A 19492-nucleotide genomic window follows, 5' to 3' on the forward strand; every position below is an offset into this window, starting at 1 on the left:
CGTCTCTGGCTCAACAATTGGCAAGAACTTATGTGCAAAGATGCAATTTCTGATATAAGACCAAGAACGTTGTACATGTCACCTACGTAATTACCCCTTCCCCTAGGGTCTGAGACCAAATTCCCAAATCCCAAATCTCAAATATTGGTGCGGCATCTGAGATCCAAAGGCCAAATACCAGAGAGATGCTGAGACGCTTTACGGTGCGGGTCCATTTTCCTGAACATTATAAATGGACAACACACCGTCATAACGACGCTAGCCTTCGCCGAGGCTGTTCGGATGTGGCCAGACACACTTTGCATGATCTTGAGTCTAAATGCCAAGATAGCCCTAATTCAAGAAGAGAATACATGAGTAATTGTTTCATTGGGGAGCTTTTGAAAGCGGTTGAGATACCAGGGGCTGGCACCTCCTAATTGGTTAGAATATCTAATTGTTCATTTATACTTGGAGTTGTCCATCATAAGTTTGCTCCAAGAAGCTCCTTAAGTTCGCCATTCAACTAGCACAGCTCTGTCGAACATGTGAGTGGCATAATGGAAATAACCACGGCATACAAGCCCCTGACTTTCTGTCACCCAAATTCCCTCGTGTCGTCCACTGCCAAACGTCTCATCACTCTCAAGATCTTTTTTCGTCTTTGGTGAATCTTTGGTTTGTCCAACTCCAACCTCAAACCCATGTCTCCTCAATTGAAAACAAATGGTGTAAGACAATCTCCGTTTTATTGAGCTACCTACTGTACAACCATCGCCTGGAGAGGGTGAATTCATATCTTTTTAAGATTGTGTTGTATAGAGTCAAACTTCGTCCCTTCTGTCAAATTGAAAGGATAACCTTGAAGTTGCCAAACCCTCGGTATTTCCAGTCCCCAGGTTCAAAGAAAAGGAAAGTACTTCAAAAAATATCATAAAAAGTCCCTGAGGTTGAAAGTATGATTTATATAAACGATTATCCATTACCGTTTCTTTGCAGCAGGTAACGAGGTAAAAGGCCAAAAAGATGGTAATAAAAGAAGTAATAGAAAAGGAAAGCGAAGTGTCCCCGATCGCCTCTATGCAAGTGTCCTCGAACAGCCCGGGTAATAAAAAGCATGCAATATCTTCCCGCCATAAACACACCAAGAAATAACAGATGAACAGTTGAAAAACGCCTATGTACGGACCGCTGCAAGTAGAGGGTATCTAGAGACAACAGGGGCCCGGTGATAACAAGGGTGGTGGTGGTGTACAAAGGAGGCCAGGGGTTTTTAAAAGGAGTAATGAGCAGATTAAGCAATGTAGGAAGGGAGAAAAAAGAAGGATGGGGCGATCGCGGTTGAAGCAATCATTTGCGGAATGTAAGCTTCCGACCGATGCTGCGGATTGTTTTGATGTGACTATAAGTCCGTGGTCAGATTTGCGTGGTTGAGACGAAGCCAGAGCCGGAATGCTTACCTCTCGTCTTGATCGTTCTTGTCAGCTTCACGCGTGGTCCCGATGTGCCCAGAAGTCATTGGTCTGTCAGGGGGTGGATTGACGAATCGACGCGATGCCTACAATGTTCGTGTTAGTTTCCTGGTTCTGAAAAGTGACATAATATCTTTCAGTGGAAGGAACACAAACCTCCCAGCGAGAATCTACATCAACTTCATTGGCGGATCGAGAGTCGTGGAGGGTAGGATCTGAGCCTAGTGTGCCATGGGAGTCCGAATTCAATGAGGTCGATCTAGCCAACGGTGAGACATTCGACTGCATGGACTTGCGTGACCGTGACTCGGAATAATCACTGTTGGAGTCGTAGCTGGCTAAACTTTGGGCTTGGCTTTTGCTCGGGTTTGTCGTGCTAGATGCATTTGGCAATAGTTGGGATGATGATGCAAGCTCACGGTAACGCTTCTGTTGTTGCCTGGAGGGTCGGTGATGTGAGAACTTGTTGCCAAGAATGGCAGGGGCGTGCGAGATGAGCGCCTTGATCACGTCCTTCTTTAGACGTAGGGCAAGATCCAGGTTAGACCATGTTTTGTTGCTGTACTCCAGGACTGGAAGACGGAAGACGAAATCGTGAAGATCCTCAAGATTGTGTTCTCCTTTGCCCTTGTAGCTCAAACAAAGGACCACATCATTCACCTTGACACGCGCAAGAGTCATGTAGTTGGAGGCGCGAGAGATCATTTGAGACAAGTCATCGGTTGGCTCCTTGGATTTGCTACCCTTGTTGGATGCTTTGCCCATTCCGAACTTTTTGCGGCTTTCCTCGCCAGCACTGTGGCTAGACAAAGATCGTTCAGTGGGCTGCTTGGTCAACATGCGAATACTCTCGGAGGACTTCTGCTTGCTGAGACCTCCCGTTGTAGCAGGGCGACCTGTCAAGCGTGCGGTCTCCGACACGCCGAGCATATTGTTGTCTTGGTGAATAGGTGTCATCATGAGACCCTTTAAATGACTCGGGCGACTACGCGATTTGACATCATCTGATAACGAGAGCGTAGGCTGGAGTCTTAGCTCAATAGATCCCGGGCCCTTTGAGATAGCGAGGCTGTCCATAGAAGAGTTGTCACCATCGACGCTTGTAGAACGCGTCAACGGTATACTGCTTAGATCATCATCGTCATCTTCTTCGTCTGATCCGGCGACTGGCTTCATGTTTTTGATCATGAAAGGCGAGAATCCACCAGCCTCAAATGCGGTAGAGCCCACATTGGGGAAAATGTACTCAAAGACTCTCTGGCCTAGCTCTCGTTCGAGCTGAATCTTGAGCGGGAACAATGAAACTTCGAAGTTATCGAGCACAGGAATACCAGCGACAGCCTCCAGCATGTGCCATTTGACGCGCAACATGAAGTCATCTAGGGTCCGTGCCCCGTCGAGGTACGGTGCGATGATCTGGGGGTAGATAGCATCTGGAAGCAAGTTCAATCCGAACAGTCGCTCTACTGAAACCAGATTGTGGTTCGAGCCATCGGTGTTGTCAGTTCTTTCGTACGAGGCGTTCCGTAGTTGGAACTCAATCAAGGGCTCGTTAGCATCCTTCATTAAGTGCCACACGACTTCGCTTGCCGATAGGCTCCAGCGAAGCACACCGTTGATACCATCTGCCCTTGACGAACTAGGTTCCATTCGCCGCTGGGAAGTGGTGATAGCCTTCATCATGAAGAACAGCTCATCCTCGCATTGGGATAAGTCCCGTTCCAGAGCCAGTCGATCCTCCCACCCCTGTTTATCCAAGAACTTGGCGTTGATTTGGAAGTATTCTTTGATTTCCTCCAACTGGCGAATGCGAGCTTGAAGCTTGAACACCATCTCAGGGGCGCCACGCAAATCGCTGAAGTCGGAAGTGAGCATAATTCTTTCTAAGCGCTCGTTGCGGACCTTTTCGAGCGGTTCGCTGTAAAGCATCAAATCCAGCACAATAATGTACATGGAGTAATACTCTGCAGAATCGCAAATTGCGCGGAAATGAGGGAAGTCCACACTGATTGAGTCCATGCGATCTTCTTTGTCCTCAGGATCTGGTCCTTGGCACCTGGACACCTCTTCGTTGTACTTGAGGCGAAGGTTATTGTACTTGTCGTAGCGTAGGCTGGCGGAAGTCTTCTGCACGATACGAGAGAACCCAAATGGATTTAACTCGAAATCAAACATGGCTTCCAAAGTTAACCACGGTGGCCACGCCGATCCCGGCGCGTTTCCGTACTTGTTGCCAGCATAGAATTGCAAGTTGGCCATCAAATTCTTCTGTGTAGCGACGAAGAACTGGGCACCGTCCATTTCAAGCGAGAAACGGCGCTGTACCAAGCCGCTCACGTCATCCGCGACACGTGCTTTATCCATGATTGACACAACCTTAAGCTCCATGCCCTTGGCAGCAACAAGCAAGACCGACTTCCGGTTCTTCTCGCTGAGAAGCTGGATTTGAGGAGCAATGAGACGCAAGTGGTAACTGTTTTGAGGTGTAAATTCGGGCGCAATGCTTTTCTCGCTCGAATCATCTGAGTTGGAAGGTGATTGAGTGTTCGAATCCGGTGGATCATTCTCTTCCACGTTCACATAGCGTTTGGCATCGTTCAACAACTGCTCGATGCGATCCTCGACATCCTCATCGTCGTTATTGGAGCTTCGTGTTTGCGTCTTGGACATCTTAGGTTGCTTTCGCTTGCTCTTGTTTTGTTCTTCGACAATATCAAGAATGAACTTGACAGCCCGGCGAGACATGTAATACACGAATCCACGCCGCTGGCTGACCTGGTGGCTGTACCGCAAGATGATGTTTCGAAGCGAGTTGTTCCACTTGAGCTGCACATTGTGGATCATGAAACGATTGTTGAAATCACTCTCGAACTCGTCGTTGGCAGTAGAGTAGATTCCATCCAGGCCCGAAGATCGGCCATCAGTCGTGGATTCAGCATCCTGACCAGTTCGCCCCGTTCGGATAGAAGCTGTGCTGGGTGCCATATTGTTGCCCAATGAATTGCCGTATGCCGTCCGCTCATCGCGGTTGATATGTCTCTCAAGGCGATTCAAGGTTGTGGTCAAGAATTTCCGTCGTCTCGCCAAGGACTCGGACTGTCGAAGGAAAACCTCATGTTCAGCTTTCAGTGCCGCATCAGGATCTACATCTTTTGTGAGCTTGAGCTCCTGCTCTCCAATCGTGCGGTCATAATTGCGAATCTGGGCCTCTACTGTCGCAAGACGGTCTTTGACCAATTCAATTTGAACGCGGCGAGGATCGTTTGTTTCGGACATCACACACTCGTGAGTCGGTTCATCGCCAAAGCTGCTGTAGCCCGTTTCGTCGGGTCCTACATCGCCATGATCTGTGTTGCGGAAGTAGGTGAAGCGTGGCGTAAAGGCAAGGGGTAAAATCTGGGTACGAGGATTTGACTCCTGTGGAAGGATCCAGTCCGGCTCCACGAAGTCATCCATGTCAACCCAATCCAAGTTATGATCAGGGATAGTGAATCGAGACAAGTCCACGGATGGAACAGGCTGCTGGAAAGAAGAAATTATGTCATCCCTGTTGCGTTCAATGTCTTCCGCGTTCGTGCCTTCAATGCTGGCAGAAACAGCTCGGAAGTCCGCAGACTGCATATCAATTTGAGCTTGGTTGATACGCATTGCGCTTGTCCTGGTCTGCTTTGAGCGACCCCGTGCTTGTGTTTTGATCTGCTCACGGCGCTGATGAATATCAAGCTTCAAGCAATCAAGGCGAACTTTGATACCTGTAGCCGTAACGCAGTTTTCCGTATAATCTTCCCGATCCTTGTGTTTGTAGATGTGGGCGATAAACAAAGGCGCGAGTAAAATCTTGTATTTGACTGTTGCCAGATGACGATTGAACTTCTTGCTTGTTTTTGTGACTCCTGGCCAGAGGGGTCCTTGTCGAACAGGAAGCGACATCACGCCTGAGAACAGAGACCACCAGTTGAAGAAATGGGTGAAGAAACGTGGTGTGAGGTGGACAGTATTGTAGCTTGAAGATGGCTGAACGCTGTCAACAGACCAATTTCTGCTATGCGGCGCAATGATCGAAACAGACAAATGGATGTGGTCGCTTCGGAATCCACGGTAGGCATCGTAATTGGCGCGCTTGGCTGGGTCGACGAACTTGGGGTTCTTGAGAATAACCTCATGGTGAGGTTTGAAGGAGAAGGATCGAGCATCATTGTCGATGTCCCGCTCAAAGACCAGGCCTGCCGCCCATTTGACATCGCCAGACAGCTTCATGATCACCTTCTTGAAGTGAGCGGCATTCTTTTGCTCGCTGGATGTTGAACTGTTTTCTAACTCCTCGGTGCTCGCTTCATTTGCCCATCGTGCTTCCGTGCTGTAGTCGGGAATAGCAAGGACGTACTCTCCACTCGTCACACTCATGAATTCCATGGGATTATCACTGGTGTGAATTTCCCATTTGACGTCCCGTCGCCAGCACATGACAAAGCCGCTACCAAATCCGGTCACCACATACGGATCACGGGAGCCTTTCAGTCGCAGATGAACATCGCCATCTTCCTTCCAAAGAACCCTGATTCGAGAATGGAAACTCAGTCGGATCTTGTCCCAGAACCCAACCCGTTCGGATGGATCAATCTCGGGCTTGGTGAAACCTTCAATGATCTTCATCATATCTTGAATGACAGGCTGGTAAGAGACACCCCATGAGATGCTTGTTGGTAAACTTGTATTAATCTCGATGACAGGGTCGGAGTACGTTTTGACCGGTGTGACAGATCGCCAAACCGGAATTTTGTATGCTTGACGGGGAGAGCCGTCGGGTCCTTCGGCAGCAGGGACAAGTTCCACTTCGACCTGTCTGGCAGATTCATGGTCACGCCACTCTTCTGCAATAACAAAGTTTGTCCGCAGGGACCAGCTGGGAAGTCTTGGGGATTGACCTGGGCGCAAAGCCGGAATGTGCAACAAATCGAGAGGGTAGTCTCTCAGATTGACACGTGCTTCGCCCATTTCCAGGTTGAAGCTCATTGGAACAAGCAAGCCGTATTGCATGGACAGGGGCATTCCCTTTCCAATCCGGTTCAAGTATTCAGGGAGTTCATCGATGGCAAATGAGGGCTTGTCAATGACAAGGCTGACATCACTGATCAGAGCTGACATCAAACCAGGTCTATTTGGAATTGCAAGGATAGTCTCTGTCTCTTTTACGTCTGCAGGAGGCTCATCTGCGCCAGAGAACAGATTTCTAACTTCTTTGATGGAGGTACCCTGGAACTTGAGCGCCGCGTCAATCTTCTCCTTCCAAGCCTGGGCGTTGTAATGTTGCAGACGGTCCCAAGCGGCATCCGCAGAGATCTTTTGCGCCGATGAGAGACAAGTTGCGCCTTCAGTGTCGTAACGGTATTTCCGACCTCTCCCGCGTTCCTGGGTAGTTGGTCTCGCTCGTTCATCGGCACTTCTGCTTCGCCTTGTATCCTGGCTAGTCCGCTCGCTGCGTAGTGTCCGATTGCTCGACTTGGCTCGCAGTCGGGATGTAGCACGTCGCTGGTCCGATTCCTTGACCTTTTGGGTTTTCAAGTGGAAGGCTTCTTCCCGGGCCACTCGCTGAGCCTGCTCAGTTAGGCCAACCCGGTAGATGCAACCCAGCTTCCATTCAAAGCCGTCGTCCTCCAGCTCAAAGAGTAGCGCTTTACTGCGCAGGGATATCCTTGGCACTTTTTTCGCGCCTTCTGGCTCTCTCTTCGAGCCAAATTCTCGGCATTTATTCTTGAAACGATGATGAAGCTGTTTGAAAGCTTTGGAAGTGTTGATCAGATTATCGAAAATGCGGTGCATTACCATGTGATGCGGCACGCCCACTCGAATAAAGTCCGTCCATATATCAATGGACTTTTCCTCAACCAGAGTGTTGCCGTGTTTCATCTTCATAGTTCGGAAATCTAGCCTGACATTGTTCATACTGCCGATTCGCGCCCAGACACCCTTGATCTTGGGCGCTTCGGCGTGCATGCGAACAAGATTGGCTTTGATAAAGGGAGTAGAAAGGCGTTGAGAAGCACCCGCAATTCCATAGACCTGAATCATTATTTGAGGATCATTTGGCAAATGTGCCTTTAGCTGGAAGACTGTTGCCTTCACGTCATATGTAACCAACTCCTTCTTTGGAGACCATTTATAGGACGGAGGTGGTGGTAAAGACACACTAGCGGGTCCCCTGGACTTTGCTTGCGCAGACTCGGGGTGCTTGTCCGGCAAAGGTGTGAGTACATCTTGTACAACAGAGACTGCTACTCCAAGACAGTAGAACCGATACAATGAGTATTGGAGGTAGATGCCCTTGAACACAGAGGTGACGTGCAAGACCGGGCCCATGCGATCACTGTTAGTGCTCAACGCAATCTCAAATCGAGGCAAGGAGAAGAACGGTTCGGGCTCCAGGTAATCTTCTGACTCAATAACGAAGCCATCGAAGCCACGCGCGTGGAACGCCAAGCGCCGCCCATCTGTAGCGCCCCGCTGGTTGTGAGTGGCCTTGGGAGGGGATGTTGGAGGAAAACGAAAGGGCGATTCGTCGCCGATGGTGGAATGACTGGGAGTACGTCGTCGGGCGATGCTACCGACAGTTGTTTCCGTTTTCTGGGCTTTGTATTCTGCCGTCCATGATTGGAGTTGCAGAGACACACCACGCGATATATCAGAAACGGTGCTATCCACGCCCGCGATTTCCACGCTAGTCCCCGTGGCTTCGAATTGGAATTGGAGTAACCACCGAGGCATGCGCCTTAATACACTTGCCTTTCTTTCGTTTGCTGGCATTGGCACTCGCTTCGAAGATTGCATTTGGGTGATGAATTGTTGCAAAACTTCGCGAATTCCACGGTTCACATCTCCATCAATCATGTGAACTGAACACTCGTTCAAGCTTCCAGAAGCGATCACACAGACTTCTGGCGTGGCATTCAAGTGAGCCTTCAGTTCCAGATTCTCGTTGGTGAGCAGGTTATGTTTGTTGCCTGCAGGGGTTTGATAATAAAATTTGTGGGAGGCGACCCGGTAGACAGAGGAAAGGGAGTAGTGGGCGCCACCTTCAGAGGAATGGGAGGATTCGATATCCAGTGAAATAGAGGAGATGGAGGAGATAAGGAGGTTGTAGTCGTCGGGAGTATCAGACTCCTTCTCGATTGGGAGAACAAACCTGACCACAGGTTCATGAACAGATAGTTTAATGCTGGCCTTCGGAAGCAGCCGTGTAATCAAGTGATGACTATCTCGCTTCTTCCCTCTGGGAGTGGAGGCGCGGTTATGTGCCAATTTGAGAAGCCTAGAAACGTGTTGTGGTTGAAGATCGATGGAGGGTGATGTAATGACCAGATTTGCAAAAAGGACATTAGTGTTTCGCTCTTCGGCGTTCTCATCATCAAGTGCGTTCACTGTCTTCGAAGGCAAAGTTGTCTTGATGGTTGTCGTAGCCATGGGAACATAAAGAATATTATCTGTTTCGCCAGATTTGTCGTCCAGGCTGACCGAAAGAGAGATCGCAGCAAGAAGAGCCTGGTGGGCGACATCGTCCCGTTGGAAATACATGCGATGTTCTGGACTCTTTTGATCCATACGATGAAGATCAATTCCAAGCTCGTGAGACACCACATTCAGATATACAGGGCTCTGTCCTGCAGAGAGAGACTGTATGCTCCGTGAGACGCGGAAGAAGCTCAGAGCAATCTGGATCTCCTGTATACCACGGAGTAAGGAACTTGCAAAGTCCTTCGAGTCCGCCACAGTCTGAACAAGGGCCTCATCTCTGCTTCCAGGCTTGTCGAGCTCCTCCACGTAGTCGGCAAATGATATTTCGTCGTCGGATTCAGTATTTGCCGATCCTTTGGTGGACTTGCGCGCGGGTTTGACGTGCTGCAACATTAGGCGTATGTCGTCGTATGGAATGTGCAAACGTCCAATTTTTAGGGCCACCGAAACGTCTCTGAGTCCGTCCAGCTCCTTGTGAAGAAGTCCATGGAGATTCACACCAACGTTATCCAATATTTCAGTAGGTTCCCGGCCGTCGACATTAAGCAAAATATTCTGAACATTCATGATCCATTCGGCCGGCCGTTGGTCCTGTGACATGTCCTTCTTGCGACGAAATAACTTGCCTCGCTCCACCATCTTGCTCCGAGTATCAACCGACAGGGCCAGCGATCCAATCTGAATCTGGCCAGCATTGACAAAATGGACGATAGTGTTGATAGCAGTCACATCCACAAGAGCCAACCAATTGATCTGCCGGTGTAGCCTCTTCAGCCGTTCCTTGATTCGGGTTAAGGCCCTCCATGTTTTGCTTCTTCCAGCCTGGGGCGCGGCACGTTCCTCGGAGGGGCTCGAAGGACTAGGAGACTCCAATATTCCGCGAGGCGCTTCGCGTTTTCCTTGCCCCAATGTCGTCGAGTCCACAGTGACCTTCAATTCCGTCAACCGAATGCTGATCCATGTTGGCTGGGCGAATGACGGAGGATGTAATGTGAGCCCGAGGCCTCGAATTTCGATATGCAGTCCTTCTTTTGGGGTGTATGCGATTCGGCGCAGCGAGAAGTAGCCGATCCGTTGAATGGAGATTCCCGTCGCGATCCGGACGATAGCGAATATGAAAAAGGAGGATAGGTAGAGCAGGAGAAACCCCACCAAAATTGAGGTCGGATTAAAGAGAGTCATCGCGATTCGCGATCAGCAGGGGGCTGATCTCAGATGGGCAATCTCAACTCGCACATTGAGGGTGAGGGTATAAACGTGTCAATTGTTCTCCCCCAATCTCTACTGTCTGTCTGCGGTCAATAATTCCTCCAGAACGGCAACGACTTTTGACGCTCATCAAAGTCCCAGTAGGATGGACATTGTGTTTAGTGCAAATAAAATGAGTGTGTTCGACTCATAAGATCGGAGTAGGGGAGAATGACAGGTGGGCTACCAATAAGTTCGGACAGGTCGGAGGAACTGGCCAAAAAAAAGCGGAGCTTACATTTCCAAAACCGGCTTCTCTTTACTTCTTCTTTTATGCACTGTGGACTTTATGACCCTTTGTTCTCATCATAACCTTGTAAATTCGCTTAGAATCTATTGATGTTTAGGATTTTATGCGGCTACGATTTCTGGATATGAGGTTCTACAATATACATATCGGTATTTCTTTAGTGGTTGATCGACACGCGACCCAAGATTCCATTTAGGGGAGATCTTCACTTCTCCTTGGCTTCCTTTCTTTGAATTCTTTCGCTGATATCATACATCGTACTTATATATACAAAGTTTACATTCCTTTATGTTCTTCGCTTTGATGGTTCAACATAACGCAATCATGCTTCCAAATGTCCGTGCACTGCAGTTCAAGGACATGACAAGACACTGGTTGCCCAAAATGTCGGTGGGCAGTGTAACGCAATATGCAGGAGTCGCTATTCCCATAGTAGATATAGGGTAGCGACAGAGTTATTGTGAAGTTGGGGCAGAAACCGGTCGAGACTTCTCTAGTTCCTCAATTTTGTCGTCGAGTAAGGCAATTTCGGCCTCAATGCTGAGGAGTTTCTCACTCAACATGTCTCTGTACTCTTGATCAGACAGACTGCGCAAAGGAATCCATTTGGAATCAGCCATCCACTGCATGAAGGGTTTCCTTGTGGTGTTAGCATTTTCCATTTGCCAAGCGTCGATGCGGTTGAAGACGCTTTGGCCGCAGTAACCCAGTAGGGAGAAGATAATGGTGCCCGGGACCAGCCGGCCTCCTATATATATTGGTTAGAGATAATACCACACTACATCCTTGCATTCAGGAATACGATACCCATTAGCTTCGTCACACCTCCTCCTGCGATACCACCGCATAGAGCACTCGCGTACATGCGTTCTTGAGGTGATGCTTTGTCTTGATAGTGATGCCTGATAATATTGCTTCGTAGCCCTATATCAAGGATAAGGTTAGACGCCAGCAATACAAAAATAGGGCGTATCCACATACACCAAAAGGTTGAGCCGCATACAGTCCAGTGGATGCCACATGACAAGGAATGGATCATAGGGTTGGGGGACCTGATCACTCCTGCAGCTCCTCCGTAGATTAATCCCGCGGCTCCTATGTTGGATATCAGTATATCAACTCCTATAAAGTTTTCTATGTCAAGATACTGAGAAAGAAATACTAACCAGTGAGGGCTCCCACTTTAGCCGCAGACAGAAGGGCATTGGACTGGAAGTCCCCATCTTTCTTGGTTAAGTCACCCATGTTGTGATTAAATTGATAGATGCATAAGTACTCCTTTTTTATCGAGATCCCAAAGTAGTTGACGAAAGCTTCCAACGTTGAGACATCCAATGTAATTACGTAATCATATTTAGCACGTGACTTGGACAGCTTATTAGTGCCTTAGGCATTAATAGAATGTAACCTAGGTATAAGGGATGACACCTAAGTGGAACAAATAGAATCCTTTTTTCCTACTGACACACACACTTGCGTGAACTTTACATAAACCTACGTGGTTCCAACCTCTGGAGGCTATCAGGTATGATCGGATTATCTATAGCACCGATGCCGAAGCTATATAGTAACTATTTTTTACCCCGATTCACTACGAATAACTCGTCTTGAGTTTTGCTAAAGCCATAAAATCACGTCAAAATAAAGCATTTCCAAGAAATCTTTTGATCCATTTCATACATAAACGCATGCATGCCAAGAACACCCTTGTACTTGGTTTTATTGGAGTCTATGGCGTTTGACTGAAATCTATACAAGGCCTTACCAATTTTGATGGAGGGTTCCAAGGTTCGTTATTCTACACGGAAGCTAAAACAGATACGATGGCATTGCACTTTGGTTTCTTGTGAAGCAGACACATATTATCGGTGCAGGCATGCAGTCAGGATAAGATTGGTTCATATGTTGCTTTTTTCATGATTCATCTTGCCCTTTTGCCTAATGCATTTCAAAGTCTCATTTGTTTTTAAAGCTCCGTGGAGTCACCAAAGGCCGCTGTCTTTCCAGAGAGTAAAATGCCACGATAGTCAATCGACAATATAAGCTTTTTAATTATTACAATCTTGGAAGATTGGGCCCTGGAAGGTTGGTAACATGATTGTGGCCATCTGATGGGTAGATGCACCCCCTCCAGGATAGAGAAAAAGCATACCTAGGTAGCGAGTAGGCTAAGGGCCATGATCTATGTCGGACTTGTTATACCACCGATTCCTACCATTGACTTAAGCTTATTCGAACTGCTTGGAGTGTGAACTTCCTATGGATACTCTATGGCCAATAACCAACTCAATCGGATTATATAGTTGCTTAAGTATGTATTCTTGATTCGACCTACGTTATGGGATATGTTTTTTTTAGCCGAGTGTGGTGGGGAAATCTATACAGACACAAGATATCCAAGTTAAGAGATCAACATTTTGAAGATCTAGAGGAGACATTGGACATCTCACTAATTACCAATTAATATTTAACCAATCTTCCATCCAATCATCTCGAAATCTCCAAGTGTAGTAAGAGATATTTGTATAGACCTGATCTCGCGGCTCTGATTGGGCTAGCGTCATCACTAAAATTTTAGTAACCCGTCCACTTCCATGCCGCAGCCGACTTCCCCTCTACCAACTTTTCCACTGTGGGTTTCCAGATATTGAACTACCAACTACTCTCAAAAATTTACTGACACTCTCCAGACGGTGTCACCAACTTTCTAACTTTTCTTTTTACCTGAGAAGCGCGCAGAAAATCTGTTGGCGCGTTTCCCCAACCTCACCGCAATCATGGGTGCGTTCCAGACCTTTCTTCATTTCCACCGATAATATCGACTTGAATATTCATGGGCGATCGCTGACTGAATAATGTTGTTCAGCTCCCAAACAAAAGGCTCAGAAGATGTCTATGAGCAGCTTCTTGGCCGATGAAAGTGAGTGACCGGAAAATTTGGACAGAGGTGGTTACTGACGAATTTATTTAGGCCTTGGCTCTTGGGCTGATGAAATGGAGGATATGCCCCTTCCAGGTACATTGCAGATCCCCCACTTTGAGCTCATGGAATTATACTAACAACATTTTTAGCTAGTATGCAGTGTCCCGATAATAATCTCCTGAAAGATTGAAATTCTTACTTACAATATGACCAGCTCAACCCTTGACCTCATCCTTCCAGCGTCGCCCCACAGGTGATATGGGATACGGCTCCGGCCCTCCCGGCGGATTCGGTATGATAGTTTTCCGCAGATATGCAGGACAAGATCTGACAGACTGTATCTAGAGCGCCAAGGTGGATATGCCGTCCGAGAGCCTCTCGATCTCCCTACCAAGCCCCCTTACACTTGCCACGTTGGCAACCTTTCTTTCGAGGCTACCGAGGCCGATATCTCCGAGCTTTTCACTGGATGTGGTGTGACAAATGTCCGCGTTGTGGAAGACAAGTTGACCAAGGCCCCCAAGGGCTTCGGATATGTGGAGTTTGAGACCGTCGAGGGCCTGAAGAAGGCTTTGGACCTGTCCGGCTCTTCTCTCCAGGGACGGTCGATCCGTACCAGCGTCGCAGAGCCTCGTGAGTATATTTCGATATCTTATCAACATTTTAACTGACAATTTCATAGCCAAGGAATCTCGTATGGAAGGCAAAGACCTTGACTGGTCTCGCCGTGGCCCCCTCCCCGAGATCCCCGAGCGCCGTGTGCCAGACCGTTCCAGCTTTGGACGTGGCATGGATCCCGCCTCCGATGCCAACAGCGACCACGGTGGCCGCCGCAGCAACTTCGAGTCCGATGGAAAGCCCCGCGACTTCAACAACTGGGAGCGCAAAGGACCTCTCTCGCCATCTGCTGGCGCTCCCCGCGAGGGTGGCCGCCCCACTAGCAACGATGGACCCGGCTCCAGTTTCCGGAGGAACGAGGCCGCCTGGGGCGAGGGCCGATCCCAAGATGAGGGCTCTCGCCCTCCCCGCCCCGAGCACGTTCGCCCGGAGCCCACCCCCACTGCCGCTGATATGGATAACCAGTGGCGCGCACGGATGCGCCCCGATGAAGCCCCCAAGGAACAGCCCGCCAGCCCCGCTTCCCCCTCGGCCACTCCCGCCGCACCCGCTGCCCCCGCTGGCCGCCCCAAGTTGAACTTGTCCAAGCGTACCGTTTCAGAGAACACCGCTACCCCCACCTCAACCGGTGACTCCAAGGCTAGCCCCTTCGGTGCCGCTCGTCCCATCGACACTGCTACCCGTGAGCGTCAGGTGGAGGAGAAGCGCCAGCTTAGCTTGCGCCAAAAGCAGGAGGCTGCTGAGAAGGCCAAGGCCGAGAAGGCCGAGAAGCACGCTGAGAAGCAAAAGCAGCTCAAGGAAAACGCACCTCCTGTGGATCACAACGGCAAGGATGCTCTTGAGACCCCCAAGGGTGGTGGCAACTTCGAGATCCTCCAGCGCACCGGCGAGGAGAGCGACATGACTGCCGACAAGGAGACCGAGGAGACGGCGGCAGCCCCCGCCGAGGCACAGAAGGAGACTGCCAACGGCAACTGGAGAGCCCCGGCTACCGAGGCTCCTGCTGCTGCTGGCGATGATGACGAGGGTTGGAGCACGGTCAGCGTGAAGCCGCGTAACAACCGTCGTGGACAGACCGGTCGTGGATTCGCATAAACCTATCGATACCCCAAAGCAACGGCCGTCTAGTCTGAGTGATGGATTTTTTTCGGTACGTGGGTGGTTTAGACCTGAACGAGTTTCAATTCTTCCAGGTGGGCTCAATATATGACCTGCCAGGTAGGGTTGTCACACTCATAATTACCACCCTCACCCGCCATCTTCAGCGCAGATGACAGGTTGCTATTCTGATTGAGCTTTATTCTCCCTTTTCCACATCCCCCTTTCTCACCTCTTTTGTCCCTTGGTTTCATGATCTCCCTTCCTATTTTTCGTGGACTAGATTTCCCCGATACACATCTAGTCCTCGCTTCGATGATCTGGCAGTAAAAGTTTCCATTTTATGTCTATGTCTTGTTTCGCTATCTAGCTATTATTCCCATACGTGACTCGTGTGATCTGCCCATGACCATTACAGCCGATGCGAAATGAATACTACATGTTCCATTTTTCCTGTTCCCTTTCTTGTCTCTTTTATTTCATTTTCATTTTTCGATTGACCACGGGTGGTCCTGTTTCTTTTTCGTCCCTGTCTGCTGTGTCGGACTGGGAGTTGGGGTGTTGACCCTCTCCTTTTTCTGGTCTGTTCTCGGCCAACGCGAACAAGATGCACGACTTTCTGCGAGAGATGAGATTTATGAGTACCCTCATGAGCACAATGTTGACGACCAATCTTGTTCTGAATCTCTTCGATGTCCTGTCTTTCTGACTGCTCTAGTTCAATTCTTTGGATCGTTGCATGGTATGCAGAGTTAATTCTTGTTTCATGCTTGCTCACATTTCTGCGTACTAACCCCTGAGTTGAATCTCCGCTTAGCATAGAATGAAATGCAGTCTTCGTTGACAGTTACTAGGATATCATTTTTGGAAATAATTGCCTCATAACACTAGGTCTCCCAGACTCCTAGTGTATCACATTTAGGTAGCCCTGAAGATCAGTTTCATCTATAGCCATGCGAAGCCATGCGATATACATAGATAAATACTAGTACCTGTACAATATTGAAGATGAATCCCACTGAATTGTTGAAAAAAGTTTTGTCTAGATCTAAGACAAAGAAAAATTAGTGCCAATGAAAAACGGCAAGGTATAAATATAGACTCGCTAGTCTCAGTGCTAGAAGAACCTGCAGGTGACATGAGATATGTACGACTTTCATAATTTACATAGATGCAGGTATTTACTCCGTAGATGTGTTCTATTCTGTTTTCGAAATAGAGTATAGATATCCTATACCTTATTATATATTGCTTGTAGTTGAATCAAAATTACAATAGAGAAACATGAGATCATCCAGGAACCACTCTTATACGATTGGCCAAGAAATAGAGTGGCCGGTATGAAATTAATTGAAACCCCCTTCGAAACGATCCTTGGGTAGTCAAGGGACTTGTTTCATGATTTCATGATTCCAATCTTTAAAACTACCCTTCTGACCTTCACCTATTCAGGTACTCTCGACTTTCACTGTCAACCTACAAAAGTACTTTTAAGTACTTTTAATTTAAACCCTGCAAATCCCGGGGTAAGCCCCATGTTGTCATGTCGGCTACGGCTACATCTACTTTCACGACCACCACTCTTTTTGGAACCCCGAATATGAAAGGCGTCAGCGTATCACAATGTCCCATGTGTTGGGGTGAAGGGTTTCCCCCAGGTGACTCCGGGGCACATGACAGAATCCAGGAGTTGGAGGGGCAAGTGCATATGTTGACAGCGCGCGCTTCGGTTACAGGTGAGTTCATGCAGACTTGATGCGCTCCGCTCTGTAGTCTACAGTGTGGTCTACGATCATACTGCCAACCCCCGATGTGTCGGACGAAGAGAATTACAGTCAATAAACTTACCGCTAACACGATCACAATCGTGCAGCCATCAAACTCAAGGAGTACGAACAACGCCTACGCTCCTCCCAATCCCAACCAACATATGACACACCCCGTTCTTCTCTCGGAGGACGACCGACCTCCTCCCAAGAGCAACTCCAAACCCCAGTCGAGCGCCCGAGCTCCTCAGAATCCCAACCCCAATCACAAACCTACCACAGCCGCCTAACAACGCTGGCCTCCCTCCTACCCTACCGGCGTGGCAGCGCTACCCCCGCCAGCGCACCCGCAACTTCCAGCGGCCCCCCTCCCCTTCCAACAACCCCGACGACCCCCCTTCAGCACATGCACACCTCCCCAGCAAGCAGCGACAACACTTCCGAACTACAAGATGCACTGGAGCGCGAACAGAGCCTGCGCAAAGCCGCCGAGGCACAGCTTTCACAGGCCAGTTCCGAGCTGGAGGAGTTGACAGTGCAGCTGTTCAGCCAGGCGAACGAGATGGTTGCACAGGAGCGAAAGGCGCGCGCAAAGCTCGAGGAGAGGGTTGCAGTGCTCGAGCGCAGGGATGTCGAGAAGCGCGGGAGACTGGAGAGGTTGGAAAAGGCGATGGCGCGGGTGGAACGGCTGAGAGCTTTGGTGAATTAATAACCAATGGCTGCAAGCTTCGGGTTTCACCTGCATGGTTTGCAGGCGGGCTTTTTATGATTGATATGACTGGATTGTTTCACGAAGGATATGACACCCGGCGTGTATTTGGGATTTGGGTGGGATATTCCCGTTTCGTTTCTTCTATTGGATTTTTCGGCGCAGGGTTGTGAAATTGGGTTTAATCTGTGGATTTTGTTTTATTTTGCATACCTAATTTGATGAGTTGGTCAGTAGGCCCTTTAATCACGGAGACTCCGTTTTGGATGACGACTTGTCCATGCAAGAATCCCGAGAAGTTTACATGTCGTATGCCACTGAGCAATATGCAGGACTAGGCCCGAACAATCAAGGGAACCGACAAGAATTTGAAATAGGAAGCGGATCCGATATAATTTCCTCAGCAAATGACGTGCAGTGAGGTTGGACCTTCCCACCAGATTGTGGCCAGAATTGGTTCTAGGTAACCCCACCTCGAGCCTCCCTTTAAGACCCTGAGCATCTGCATTTTATATTTTATAATCTCTCATATATTCTTATAGATTCCACATAGTACAACATGCCTATCGGAGTCGCTATTATTGGAAGCGGTATGCACCTCTTGTCATGTAGCTTTCGGGCTTTGGACTAACATTACCTATAGGCCTTTTCGCCAAAGAGCAGCACTTGGTATGATATCTCCAACGGAATTGCGCATACTGTGTCTAACCAAATAGCAAAACAGCCAGCTGTTCAAGCTGCGACAAACTTTGAGCTCAAGGCCATCTATTCCCGGTCATTGAAATCTGCCCAGGACCTCGCCAGTACCACATCCCGAGTTGATCTCTACTCTGAAGACTCGGGATCTGGCAAGTCCTACGCCGATATCCTGGCTCGTTCAGATATCGGCGCTGTGATCATTGCGTATGTGATCGCTACCCAAATTTACATTTTGCTCAATTGGAAAACACAAGCAAATGCTAACCTGGATGATAGCCTTCCCATTCTGGTCCAGCCAGACTTTATTAGAAAGGCTTTGTTGGCTGGCAAGCATGTTTTGTCCGAGAAACCCATCGCGAAAGATGTCGCCACAGCCCAGGAGCTCTTGCAATGGTACAAGAGTAATATCGATACTAGCAAGATTTTCTGGGCCGTAGGCGAGAACTTCCGGTACCTGACCAAATTCCTCTTTGCGGCAGAGCAGGTCTCCAAGCTGGGCAAGGTCAAGAACTTCCGGGTCAATGTTCACAGCTTGATGAATGCCGAGAACAAGTACTTCCGTATGCCTTTGTCCTACCTAGATAATCTCCCCGGATACTGATCAATTGCGATAGAAACTGCCTGGCGCAAGACTCCCGAGTACCAGGGTGGATTCCTCCTGGACGGTGGTGTGCATATGACGGCTGGTCTGCGCATGCTTCTGGGCTCAGAGCGTCTTAGCATTTTGTCGGCGCAATCACAACTGCAGCAACCGTCCCTGCCACCGGTTGATACCGTCGACGCCGTTTTGAAGACCGAGTCTGGTGCTACGGGTATTCTTTCCCTATCATGGGGATCTTCATTTAGCGATCAGATCTTCGAAGTTTCTTGTGAGAAAGGTGTCGTCACATTGAACTTCGATGATGTGACAGTCAACGGCACGAAGCATCACATTGAGTTTGATCACAAGGGTGTTGCGCCGGAGGTGGCGGAATTTGCGAACTCGATCTTCAACGGAAGACCTGCTAGCAGACAATCTGCCGAGGAAGCGTTGGCAGATCTTGAGATTTTGGAGCAGATGTTGCGAAGTGGCGAGAAGGACGGTGAGAAGGTTCAATTACATTTGCAGTGATAGTCAAATTGTCAAACAATCCAAGATTTAAATAGTGTTGTGAGCCTCAAATGAAACTGTATCCTAAGACACGCTTATACAATTTTGTAGTCATTCATGGATATGTATAA

At 48.7% G+C, this 19492-nt stretch overlaps 5 protein-coding genes across 5 annotated transcripts; 3 read left to right on the forward strand and 2 right to left on the reverse strand.

Moving 5' to 3' along the window:
- Window positions 1-1329: 1329 nt before the first annotated feature.
- N7529_002416 (FMP27 family protein) lies at window positions 1330-10142 on the reverse strand (the record flags this gene model as incomplete). The annotated part of the gene is made up of 3 exons (XM_057237944.1): window positions 1330-1381; window positions 1440-1537; window positions 1608-10142. 3 exons carry the CDS (start codon window positions 10140-10142, stop codon window positions 1330-1332), a joined length of 8685 nt encoding a protein of 2894 aa, XP_057100555.1.
- Window positions 10143-10913: 771 nt separating this feature from the next.
- On the reverse strand, window positions 10914-11703 carry N7529_002417 (uncharacterized protein; the record flags this gene model as incomplete). The annotated part of the gene is made up of 4 exons (XM_057237945.1): window positions 10914-11206; window positions 11266-11382; window positions 11440-11553; window positions 11625-11703. The coding sequence occupies 4 exons, from the start codon at window positions 11701-11703 to the stop codon at window positions 10914-10916; spliced, it is 603 nt and encodes a 200-aa protein (XP_057100556.1).
- Window positions 11704-13235: 1532 nt separating this feature from the next.
- On the forward strand, window positions 13236-15094 carry N7529_002418 (translation initiation factor 4B; the record flags this gene model as incomplete). The annotated part of the gene is made up of 7 exons (XM_057237946.1): window positions 13236-13239; window positions 13325-13378; window positions 13430-13474; window positions 13531-13533; window positions 13596-13673; window positions 13727-14014; window positions 14064-15094. 7 exons carry the CDS (start codon window positions 13236-13238, stop codon window positions 15092-15094), a joined length of 1503 nt encoding a protein of 500 aa, XP_057100557.1.
- A 1603-nt stretch (window positions 15095-16697) lies between these two features.
- N7529_002419 (uncharacterized protein) lies at window positions 16698-17572 on the forward strand (the record flags this gene model as incomplete). Its single annotated transcript, XM_057237947.1, has 2 exons — window positions 16698-16833; window positions 16971-17572. 2 exons carry the CDS (start codon window positions 16698-16700, stop codon window positions 17570-17572), a joined length of 738 nt encoding a protein of 245 aa, XP_057100558.1.
- A 559-nt stretch (window positions 17573-18131) lies between these two features.
- Window positions 18132-19382, forward strand: N7529_002420 (Gfo/Idh/MocA family protein; the record flags this gene model as incomplete). The annotated part of the gene is made up of 4 exons (XM_057237948.1): window positions 18132-18162; window positions 18289-18475; window positions 18548-18831; window positions 18886-19382. The coding sequence occupies 4 exons, from the start codon at window positions 18132-18134 to the stop codon at window positions 19380-19382; spliced, it is 999 nt and encodes a 332-aa protein (XP_057100559.1).
- Window positions 19383-19492: the final 110 nt, after the last annotated feature.

The sequence above is a fragment of the Penicillium soppii genome (assembly GCF_028829465.1).
Source record: "Penicillium soppii strain IBT 18220 chromosome Unknown utg000003l, whole genome shotgun sequence".
Lineage (NCBI taxonomy): Eukaryota > Fungi > Ascomycota > Eurotiomycetes > Eurotiales > Aspergillaceae > Penicillium > Penicillium soppii.